The sequence below is a fragment of the Pelophylax lessonae genome, assembly GCF_965119305.1.
Source record: "Pelophylax lessonae genome assembly, chromosome: 9".
Classification (NCBI taxonomy): domain Eukaryota; kingdom Metazoa; phylum Chordata; class Amphibia; order Anura; family Ranidae; genus Pelophylax; species Pelophylax lessonae.
The window spans coordinates 236644602-236657308 of NC_138776.1; the positions used below are offsets into that span (position 1 = coordinate 236644602).

At 42.4% G+C, this 12707-nt stretch overlaps 1 protein-coding gene across 2 annotated transcripts in view; it reads right to left on the reverse strand.

Annotated features, from left to right (window-relative positions):
- Positions 1-12707, reverse strand: part of LOC309564539 (glycine N-acyltransferase-like) — an 82461-nt gene that overhangs the window by 15211 nt on the left and 54543 nt on the right. The window contains exon 6 of one of the 2 annotated variants that reach the window (XM_082269180.1): positions 1141-1580. The exons of the other annotated variant lie outside the window; for it this stretch is intronic. Coding sequence (XP_082125306.1) covers positions 1178-1580 — 403 coding nt within the window. The 3' untranslated portion in view covers positions 1141-1177. Of the gene's footprint in view, positions 1-1140; positions 1581-12707 lie in introns of those variants that run through there. 2 annotated transcript variants of the gene reach the window in all.

The window sequence follows — 12707 nt, forward strand, 5'->3', positions numbered from 1 at the left end:
GCTGCGGTGATGGTTGACTTTCTACAACTTTCTCCCATCTCCTGACTGCATCTCTGGAGCTCAGCCACAGTGATCTTTGGGTTCTTCTTTACCTCTCTCACCAAGGCTCTTCTCCCCCGATAGCTCAGTTTGACCGGACAGCCAGCTCTAGGAAGGGTTCTGGTCATCCCAAACGTCTTCCATTTGAGGATTATGGAGGCCACTGTGCTCTTAGGAACCTTAAGTGCAGCAGAAATCTTTTTGTAACCTTGGCCAGATCTGTGTCTTGCCACAATTCTGTCTCTGAGCTCTTCAGGCAGTTCCTTTGACCTCATGATTCTCATTTGCTCTGACATGCATTGTGATCTGGAAGGTCTTATATAGACAGGTGTGTGGCTTTCCTAATCAAGTCCAATCAGTATAATCAAACACAGCTGGACTCAAATGAAGGTGTAGAACCATCTCAAGGATGATCAGAAGAAATGGAAAGCACCTGAGTTAAATATATGAGTGTCACAGCAAAGGGTCTGAATACTGAGGACCATGTGATATTTCAGTTTTTCTTTTTTAATAAATCTGCAACAATGTCAACAATTCTGTGTTTTTCTGTCAGTATGGGGTGCTATGTGTAGATTCATGAGGAAGAAGAATGAACTTAAATGATTTTAGCAAATGGCTGCAATATAACAAAGAGTGAAAAATTTAAGGGGGTCTGAATACTTTCCGTAACCACTGTATATTGATCACCACTGGAAAAGACTAATTTGTCTATTTATCAATTCCTTGGAACTTTTTATAAAATTTCATGTGTTTAATTGATTTGTATTTTCACTTATACTGTAAAGATAAGTTTTCAACATTGTTCACATACATTAAGTTAATTGTTTTTCTGCGGCAAGCGCTGTATATAGCCTAGGCTATTTTTCTATCAAATTGTGTAAATTGTTCTTTCCACATGTGAGCTATTGTGAATTGGAAGTGTCACTACCTGTTTGATTTCTAATAGACTCTCTGATCTCTGGGTAAAATTGTGTGAATCTTCTTTTGCTTATAAATTGCATTCCAGTATGGCAAGCTGTGGTCTAGAACGGGCAGCAGGATAGATGTGAGCTGGCTTCTAAAGCACCAGCAGGTTTCTTTTGAAACAAGTTATTTTTGTTGGTTTGCAATTTTTTGATAGCTTGTATGTTTAGTATTTTTAGCTCTTTTGCTTGAAGTAACATTGCTCCCATCTGCCAGCGAGTTGAAACCCTGCCTTTAGTATTGCAGCTTGACTTGGTATATTATCAGGTGCCGTGTGTACATAGCTTGGAGCTTCTTTTTCATGATTGGCTGCTGCAAGCTTGAGTAGTACGTTATGTGCGAGACCAAGATTCCTGTAATCAGAAAGGGTATAGCCCATGCGTATTTCCATGGAGGTCTCGATTAAACCCCAGGCAATCGGTTGATCCAGCCCTTTTTTCCGGACACAGATGGTAGGTAAGTTCTGAATGCAACTTTCTATAAAGCGAAGACTTCTTTGGTTCATTCCAAAGGCCCATCGACTGTTAACAAGTGGAGCTTCATGAACCAAGAGTGGGGCGTACCACAATTCGTTTGAACTATGTAAGGAGAAAGGGGAAAACTGTGAAGGACTGATTGTACTCTTCACTAAAATTCTATTTCACTTTCATTTTGTTTCATTACAAGGTACCTACAAATTAGTTGGAGGGGTCATTTGTTTGAAAATGGTCTGGCTAAATGTGGAAGAACTGCTACTGATGGGAGAAAAGCTCTAGTCTCAGAAGATGGATTAAGCCTAAATTGGGAGTCCCATTAACCTATAAAGGGGATGATAATGTTCCCATGCTTATGGGTATTAGTAAATACCTAAGCTACTAACTCTTGGTATTAGCCTGAAGACTCTGGCTAATCAATATGAATATTTGATTTCTAAGCTGCTGGAGATTCCCTCCAGACTGTAATTCTTTGACTGGATTTCTGTAGTTCTTCTGTGATTTCAGTATCAGTACTACAGAAACACAATAGACTAAAAACAATGGGCCATCATTGCAAGGCAGTAGAGCCCTCCTATGCTTCCTCTCACACTGTGCGGACATGCATGGCTAAGGGCTTGTTCGCACTTGACTAAATTTCTAATGCCTAACAAACGCTCCTATAGCATTGGTAGGGGCGTTAGACTCGCGTTAATGAGCTTTAGAATGGGCGTTGGACTGGCATTTCACAAGTGTTAAAGTGGTTGTAAAGTCTTTTTTTTTTAAATCAACATGTTATACACCTCCTCTGTGCAGTTGGTTTTGCACACGGCAGCCAGGATCCTCCTCTTCTTGAGTCCCTCGTTGCTGCTCCTAGCCCCTCCCTCCTGTTGAGTGCCCCCACAGCAAGCAGCTTGCTATGGGGGCACCCGAGCTGAGCTGCAGCTCCATGTGTCCATTAACACATGGAGCTGTTATTTGGCCCTGCCCTCTCTCTCTCTCCTGATTGGCTAACTGACTTTGATTGACAGCCGCGGGAGCCAATGGCACCACGGCTGTGTCCCAGCCAATCAGCACAGAGAGAGAGTCCCTAATGGCCGAGGGACTCGTGGACATCGCTGGAAAGAGATGGGGCTCAGGTAAGTATTATGGGGGTGCTGGGAAAGCTGCTACACCCAGAAGGTTTGTTATCTTAAAGAGGAGTTCCGTCCCCCTTAAAAAATTAAAAGTCAGCAGCTACAAATACTGTAGTTGCTGACTTTTAAATAGTAGAACTTACCTGTCCAGGGAGCCTGTGATGTCGGCACCCAAAGCCGATTTACGTTTCGGCTCTCGGGTGCCGCCGCCGCAATCCAGGGTAAGGGAACCCAGCAGTAAAGCCTTTGGGCTTCACTGCTGGCTCCCTACTGTGTATGCGCTTGCTTCTTACACCAGGCTGTATAGAAGCAACACACTGCCACAGAGACAGCCATGTGGTGTTCAGTTCTAAAGTAGGGGAACCATTAATAAACCCCTTAATTGGTGTCAGTGACAGTGGCAGCAATATTAATCACTTCAGTAAAATTTTTTGCGATACGCACTCTGTTGCGCTGTCATGCAAAGCTGTACCCATTTAAAATTGATGTCTTTTTTTTCCCCCACAAATTGAGCTTTCATTCAGTGATATTTGATCACCTCTGTGGTTTTTTTTTCTGTTTTTTTTTGCGCTATAAACAAAAAAAAGACTGTCAATTTTGAAAAAAAAAAAAACAAAAGTAAAAAAAAATTTACTTTCTGCTATAAAACATATATCCAATAACATCTTTTTAAAAAAATCTAATTTCTTCATCAGTTTAGGCCAATTTGTATTCTGCTACATATTTTTGGTAAAAAAAAAATCCCAAAAAGCGTACGTGTGTTTGAGCTTTGGTGTGCACACCCTAATGCAATAAGCTGCGCACACCTATGCTCCCCATCATTGCTGTTCAGTGCCGGTATCAGCACTTAATATTCAATACCCTAATTGGTGTTGAGTGGCAGTTTTGGCAATAAATTTACTCCTTAACTGGTGTTTAACAGTAGAAATAAACATCCTCTCCCCTTCATTGAAATCAATGGCAATAGCAGCAAAATAATTATTTTTGGTGTTTAGTCAGATTTAAAAAAAAAAAATACACATTTTATTGGTGATACAAAAATCATATCATAAATAAAGTGCTCGAGTGCAATAAATACATATAAATACATTACTATAAATTAGGAAGAAAAAAGTGAAAAATCATTCCAAAGAAATATAATTCCTAGAGAAAGTGCAAATATGGTCCAAGTGTATAAAAAGTACATGTAATGTCCAAAAATGGAGTTCAACCTCAATAAATATTAGTTCCTTTAAATTCCAAAACGGGGTTTCTACTCTTCTTAAAAGTGCAAAGTGCTATCCCCCCGATCCAATAGTGATGGTGGCAGTGACCGTGGCACCCTCCGTGTGTTATAAGATTAGAGAGAATTCAAACTCACCAGATGTTGTTGATCTCTTTTACCATATGGCAAAATAATATCAATTAGCGCTTCTGAGATCCCTGTGATCTCTGGTCCACCAGCCCATATGTACTTAAGGAGGATAATCCTATATGCGAGTCTTAGGGAACACAAGAGACGGACTCCTCATGGTGTAAAATCCTTAAAACCTTCGATTTTTACTAGATTGTTGCAGTAACAGAACAATAAAAGATCCCTCTATTTTCCCATACCGGGGCCTACCGTGTGGGTTACCCACACACTATTCAGGGAGCCGCGCCGCTCCGGAACTTCCTAGTGCGGAGTGCGTTCCAGGCTGTACTCAGAACGAGGCAACATGCGTTGATATCAAGAGGATGGACTACAGAAGAATTTTCACTTGATCTGAAGGTGGGGAGAACAATCTCCTGGTTCTCATGAAAAACTGAGGTAACCTTGGGGTTTGATCCCAGCATAGGAATTAGGACCACTCTGTCCGGGAAGAAGTTTAGAAAAGGCTCCTTCGAGCCCAGACCTCGAATCTTGGAAATCCTCTTCGCTGATGTGATGGCCACCAGGAGAACTGTTTTGAGAGTAAGTTCTTTGATCGAGAGAGGCTTGTCCGAATCCGATCCGAGTAACGAGAAGAAATCGAGGACAAGCGGAAGATCCCATTTAAAGAATCTCGGTTTACTCTGGGGCCTGAGTCTCACTGCCCCTTTAAAGAACTGATGGACCAACGTATGTCTGGCCCAAGACACTCCCTTGAAAGCTGAAATACCGATACCTGCACCCGGAGTGAGCTAACCGACAGAGACAGGTCCAGGCCAACTGTAGGAAACTTGGGATATCTTGGACCGTAGGAGCCCCCCACGGGCTGATTCTGGAGGACAAATGGTTTCTGAACTTGGACCATATCCTCTCATAGAGTCTATTAGTGCTCTTCCTTCTGGCATTCAAGAATGTAACCTTTTATGGGCAACCTAGAGCCTCCAGCATCCCCCTCTCAAGAACCAGACCTTCAGGTGCAGATAAGCCGGACATGGATGTAGGGTAGAGCCCAGAGACAGCAGGTCCGGTCTGGGAGGCAGAGGGACCTGATTTCAGTAATTAAGTAGCGTCAGCAGGGCCTGTTGGGCCAGTACAGAATTATCGCCATTATTTCCATCGCTTCTGTCCTGTTCACTGAGCACTCCTGTTCACTGATCAAAAGGTGGAGGATTATAACGCAACAACTAAGGACTTTAATTTTTACAGAAATACACCCGGAAATTATCACTATACTGCTTGGACACTTAAGAACCATTATTTACACCATATAGGTTTATATGTTTGTAGAAACCATAGGATCTACATATTGTTTAGACACCCAGCACTATTATTTGCACTATTGGGTATAATATTTATTATTGCTATTTGCACATACTTTCATAATTACAATTTTGTTGGAACACACAGCACTATAATTTGCACTTTATGGTACAGTTTTATGTGATTGCTTTTTGCACATATTGTCAAATTTGCACTTTACAATATATATGCACTTTATGTAATTTTGATAATTTGGATGATGGCAATGAGATTTGGTTTTGCACATAAGCACCTTTTATAAAACAACAATGGAGCACATCATTATATGTTTAAAATGTGATGATATACAGTATCTCACAAAAGTGAGTACACCCCTCACATTTTTGTAAATATTTTATTATACCTTTTCATGTGACAACACTGAAGAAAGACACTTTGCTACAATGTAAAGTAGAGAGTAGTGTTGAGCGAACACGGACTGTATTATTCGTGTTCGTACCGAATAATTGGATTTTTTTTACCCGAACACGGACACGGACACTTTACTGTATGTTCGGGTAAAAATCCGTGTTCGGTCGTTTTATTTCCGGGTTTTGCATGCTTTGGCGCTCTTTTCATGGCGGGCTTTCAACAGCCAATCAACAATCGTTTAACTGGTGTGCCTTAAGCCATCCCAGCCATGCCTGCAAATGTCTTAGTAGCTGTGATTGGCCGTCTGAAGCATGTGACCAAGTCTTTATAAGTTCGAGGCAGCCGCCGCAGCAGCGTCATTCTGCTGCTTAGCTAAGGGACAGAGCACACATCAATGTGCTGGCTGCTGATTAGGGAAAGATAGGCAGGAAAAAACCATTTGTGTCCGGATAGAATTGAGGGACAGGTCGGAGTGTTTAGGCAGGGCGAGTTGTAGGCATTTTAGGGATAGAGTCTGCTGAATTATAGGGTCAGTGTCTTCTACAAACTACAATCGATATTGCTGTGTGGGGGGTGGGGTGAATCTGCACTCAATCCTGATCTACGATCTCTTCTCAATCCTGTTAGGGACAGAGTCTGCTGAATTTTAGGGAAACTGTGTTCTACAAACTACAATCGATATTGCTGTGTGGTGTGGGATTGGAGATAGGCAGGTGTCAGTGATCCACATCCATTTTTCTGTGTGTGAGCTGCAGTGAACACAATCTTTTTGGGCTGCAGTGAACACAATCTTTTTGGGCTGCAGTGAACACAATCTTTTTGGGCTGCAGTGAACACAATCTTTTTGGGCTGCAGTGAACACAATCTTTTTGGGGTGCAGTGAACAAAATCTTTTTGGGGTGCAGTGAACACAATCCTTTTTGGTGTGCAGTGAACACAATCTTTGTGGGGTGCAGTGAACAAAATCCTTTGTGGGGTGCAGTGAACACAATCTTTTTGGGGTGCAGTGAACAAAATCCTTTTTGGGGTGCAGTGAACAACATCCTTTTTGGGGTGCAGTGAACACAATCTTTTTGGGGTGCAGTGAACAAAATCCTTTGTGGGGTGCAGTGAACACAATCTTTTTGGGGTGCAGTGAACACAATCTTTTTGGGGTGGAGTGAACAACATCCTTTTTGGGGTGCAGTGAACAAAATCCTTTTTGGGGTGCAGTGAACAAAATCATTTTTGGGGTGCAGTGAACACAATCTTTTTGGGGTGCAGTGAACACAATCTTTGTGGGGTGCAGTGAACACAATCTTTTTGGGGTGGAGTGAACAACATCCTTTTTGGGGTGCAGTGAACAACATCCTTTTTGGGGTGCAGTGAACACAATCTTTTTGGGGTGCAGTGAACACAATCTTTGTGGGGTACAGTGAACAGAATCTTTGTGGGGTGCAGTGAACACAATCTTTGGGGGGTACAGTGAACACAATCTTTTTGGGGTGCAGTGAACACAATCTTTGTGGGGTGCAGTGAACACAATCTTTTTGGGGTGGAGTGAACAAAATCATTTTTGGGGTGCAGTGAACAACATCCTTTTTGGGGTGCAGTGATCAAAATCCTTTTTGGGGTGCAGTGAACACAATCTTTTTGGGGTGCAGTGAACAAAATCCTTTGTGGGGTGCAGTGAACAGAATCTTTGTGGGGTGCAGTGAACACAATCTTTGGGGGGGTACAGTGAACACAATCTTTTTGGGGTGCAGTGAACACAATCTTTGTGGGGTACAGTGAACAGAATCTTTGTGGGGTGCAGTGAACACAATCTTTGGGGGGTACAGTGAACACAATCTTTTTGGGGTGCAGTGAACACAATCTTTGGGGGGTACAGTGAACACAATCTTTTTGGGGTGCAGTGAACACAATCTTTGTGGGGTGCAGTGAACACAATCTTTGGGGGGGTACAGTGAACACAATCTTTTTGGGGTGCAGTGAACAACATCCTTTTAGGGTGCAGTGAACACAATCTTTGTGGGGTGCAGTGAACAACATCCTTTTAGGGTGCAGTGAACACAATCTTTGTGGGGTACAGTGAACAGAATCTTTGTGGGGTGCAGTGAACACAATCTTTGGGGGGTACAGTGAACACAATCTTTGTGAGGTGCAGTGAACACAATCTTTGTGGGGTGCAGTGAACACAATCATTGTGGGGTGCAGTGAACTCAATCTTTGTGGGGTACAGTGAACACAATCTCATACTTCTGAAGATTTGAGGGTGCTGCCTGTTCCATACTCCCCCTACTCCTCATCTAGCCTTTTAGGGGTACAAACAATAGTAATTGGGGCCTAGTGTGGTTGTGTACGTGTGATATACATACACTTTTTTTGGATCATATTTTCTATTCCGCTATTTAATCAAAAACCTTTGGGGATCAGTTAAATTGGGGGATAGTCTGTGTTGGTACGTGTGAGAGAGATCCACCTTTCCAAGTTGTTGGGGTTCATCTCATACTTCTGAAGGTTTGAGGGTGCTGCCTGTTCCATACCCCCCCTACTCCTCATCTAGCCTTTTAGGGGTACAAACAATAGTAATTGGGGCCTAGTGTGGTTGTGTACGTGTGATATACATACACTTTTTTTGGATCATATTTTCTATTCTGCTATTTAATCAAAAACCTTTGGGGATCAGTTAAATTGGGGGATAGTCTGTGTTGGTACGTGTGAGAGAGATCCACCTTTCCAAGTTGTTGGGGTTCATCTCATACTTCTGAAGGTTTGAGGGTGCTGCCTGTTCCATACTCCCCCTACTCCTCATCTAGCCTTTTAGGGGTACAAACAATAGTAATTGGGGCCCAGTGTGGTTGTGTACGTGTGATATACATACACTTTTTTTGGATCATATTTTCTATTCCGCTATTTAATCAAAAACCTTTGGGGATCAGTTAAATTGGGGGATAGTCTGTGTTGGTACGTGTGAGAGAGATCCACCTTTCCAAGTTGTTGGGGTTCATCTCATACTTCTGAAGGTTTGAGGGTGCTGCCTGTTCCATACCCCCCCTACTCCTCATCTAGCCTTTTAGGGGTACAAACAATAGTAATTGGGGCCTAGTGTGGTTGTGTACGTGTGATATACATACACTTTTTTGGGATCATATTTTCTATTCCGCTATTTAATCAAAAACCTTTGGGGATCAGTTAAATTGGGGGATAGTCTGTGTTGGTACGTGTGAGAGAGATCCACCTTTCCAAGTTGTTGGGGTTCATCTCATACTTCTGAAGGTTTGAGGGTGCTGCCTGTTCCATACCCCCCCTACTCCTCATCTAGCCTTTTAGGGGTACAAACAATAGTAATTGGGGCCTAGTGTGGTTGTGTACGTGTGATATACATACACTTTTTTTGGATCATATTTTCTATTCCGCTATTTAATCAAAAACCTTTGGGGATCAGTTAAATTGGGGGATAGTCTGTGTTGGTACGTGTGAGAGAGATCCACCTTTCCAAGTTTTTGGGGTTCATCTCATACTTCTGAAGATTTGAGGGTGCTGCCTGTTCCATACCCCCCCTACTCCTCATCTAGCCTTTTAGGGGTACAAACAATAGTAATTGGGGCCTAGTGTGGTTGTGTACGTGTGATATACATACACTTTTTTTGGATCATATTTTCTATTCCGCTATTTAATCAAAAACCTTTGGGGATCAGTTAAATTGGGGGATAGTCTGTGTTGGTACGTGTGAGAGAGATCCACCTTTCCAAGTTGTTGGGGTTCATCTCATACTTCTGAAGGTTTGAGGGTGCTGCCTGTTCCATACTCCCCCTACTCCTCATCTAGCCTTTTAGGGGTACAAACAATAGTAATTGGGGCCTAGTGTGGTTGTGTACGTGTGATATACATACACTTTTTTTGGATCATATTTTCTATTCCGCTATTTAATCAAAAACCTTTGGGGATCAGTTAAATTGGGGGATAGTCTGTGTTGGTACGTGTGAGAGAGATCCACCTTTCCAAGTTGTTGGGGTTCATCTCATACTTCTGAAGGTTTGAGGGTGCTGCCTGTTCCATACTCCCCCTACTCCTAGCCTTTTAGGGGTACAAACAATAGTAATTGGGGCCTAGTGTGGTTGTGTACGTGTGATATACATACACTTTTTTTGGATCATATTTTCTATTCCGCTATTTAATCAAAAACCTTTGGGGATCAGTTAAATTGGGGGATAGTCTGTGTTGGTACGTGTGAGAGAGATCCACCTTTCCAAGTTGTTGGGGTTCATCTCATACTTCTGAAGGTTTGAGGGTGCTGCCTGTTCCATACTCCCCCTACTCCTCATCTAGCCTTTTAGGGGTACAAACAATAGTAATTGGGGCCTAGTGTGGTTGTGTACGTGTGATATACATACACTTTTTTTGGATCATATTTTCTATTCCGCTATTTAATCAAAAACCTTTGGGGATCAGTTAAATTGGGGGATAGTCTGTGTTGGTACGTGTGAGAGAGATCCACCTTTCCAAGTTGTTGGGGTTCATCTCATACTTCTGAAGGTTTGAGGGTGCTGCCTGTTCCATACTCCCCCTACTCCTAGCCTTTTAGGGGTACAAACAATAGTAATTGGGGCCTAGTGTGGTTGTGTACGTGTGATATACATACACTTTTTTTGGATCATATTTTCTATTCCGCTATTTAATCAAAAACCTTTGGGGATCAGTTAAATTGGGGGATAGTCTGTGTTGGTACGTGTGAGAGAGATCCACCTTTCCAAGTTGTTGGGGTTCATCTCATACTTCTGAAGGTTTGAGGGTGCTGCCTGTTCCATACCCCCCCTACTCCTCATCTAGCCTTTTAGGGGTACAAACAATAGTAATTGGGGCCTAGTGTGGTTGTGTACGTGTGATATACATACACTTTTTTTGGATCATATTTTCTATTCCGCTATTTAATCAAAAACCTTTGGGGATCAGTTAAATTGGGGGATAGTCTGTGTTGGTACGTGTGAGAGAGATCCACCTTTCCAAGTTGTTGGGGTTCATCTCATACTTCTGAAGGTTTGAGGGTGCTGCCTGTTCCATACTCCCCCTACTCCTCATCTAGCCTTTTAGGGGTACAAACAATAGTAATTGGGGCCTAGTGTGGTTGTGTACGTGTGATATACATACACTTTTTTTGGATCATATTTTCTATTCCGCTATTTAATCAAAAACCTTTGGGGATCAGTTAAATTGGGGGATAGTCTGTGTTGGTACGTGTGAGAGAGATCCACCTTTCCAAGTTGTTGGGGTTCATCTCATACTTCTGAAGGTTTGAGGGTGCTGCCTGTTCCATACTCCCCCTACTCCTAGCCTTTTAGGGGTACAAACAATAGTAATTGGGGCCTAGTGTGGTTGTGTACGTGTGATATACATACACTTTTTTTGGATCATATTTTCTATTCCGCTATTTAATCAAAAACCTTTGGGGATCAGTTAAATTGGGGGATAGTCTGTGTTGGTACGTGTGAGAGAGATCCACCTTTCCAAGTTTTTGGGGTTCATCTCATACTTCTGAAGATTTGAGGGTGCTGCCTGTTCCATACCCCCCCTACTCCTCATCTAGCCTTTTAGGGGTACAAACAATAGTAATTGGGGCCTAGTGTGGTTGTGTACGTGTGATATACATACACTTTTTTTGGATCATATTTTCTATTCCGCTATTTAATCAAAAACCTTTGGGGATCAGTTAAATTGGGGGATAGTCTGTGTTGGTACGTGTGAGAGAGATCCACCTTTCCAAGTTGTTGGGGTTCATCTCATACTTCTGAAGGTTTGAGGGTGCTGCCTGTTCCATACTCCCCCTACTCCTCATCTAGCCTTTTAGGGGTACAAACAATAGTAATTGGGGCCCAGTGTGGTTGTGTACGTGTGATATACATACACTTTTTTTGGATCATATTTTCTATTCCGCTATTTAATCAAAAACCTTTGGGGATCAGTTAAATTGGGGGATAGTCTGTGTTGGTACGTGTGAGAGAGATCCACCTTTCCAAGTTGTTGGGGTTCATCTCATACTTCTGAAGGTTTGAGGGTGCTGCCTGTTCCATACCCCCCCTACTCCTCATCTAGCCTTTTAGGGGTACAAACAATAGTAATTGGGGCCTAGTGTGGTTGTGTACGTGTGATATACATACACTTTTTTGGGATCATATTTTCTATTCCGCTATTTAATCAAAAACCTTTGGGGATCAGTTAAATTGGGGGATAGTCTGTGTTGGTACGTGTGAGAGAGATCCACCTTTCCAAGTTGTTGGGGTTCATCTCATACTTCTGAAGGTTTGAGGGTGCTGCCTGTTCCATACCCCCCCTACTCCTCATCTAGACTTTTAGGGGTACAAACAATAGTAATTGGGGCCTAGTGTGGTTGTGTACGTGTGATATACATACACTTTTTTTGGATCATATTTTCTATTCCGCTATTTAATCAAAAACCTTTGGGGATCAGTTAAATTGGGGGATAGTCTGTGTTGGTACGTGTGAGAGAGATCCACCTTTCCAAGTTTTTGGGGTTCATCTCATACTTCTGAAGATTTGAGGGTGCTGCCTGTTCCATACCCCCCCTACTCCTCATCTAGCCTTTTAGGGGTACAAACAATAGTAATTGGGGCCTAGTGTGGTTGTGTACGTGTGATATACATACACTTTTTTTGGATCATATTTTCTATTCCGCTATTTAATCAAAAACCTTTGGGGATCAGTTAAATTGGGGGATAGTCTGTGTTGGTACGTGTGAGAGAGATCCACCTTTCCAAGTTGTTGGGGTTCATCTCATACTTCTGAAGGTTTGAGGGTGCTGCCTGTTCCATACTCCCCCTACTCCTCATCTAGCCTTTTAGGGGTACAAACAATAGTAATTGGGGCCTAGTGTGGTTGTGTACGTGTGATATACATACACTTTTTTTGGATCATATTTTCTATTCCGCTATTTAATCAAAAACCTTTGGGGATCAGTTAAATTGGGGGATAGTCTGTGTTGGTACGTGTGAGAGAGATCCACCTTTCCAAGTTGTTGGGGTTCATCTCATACTTCTGAAGGTTTGAGGGTGCTGCCTG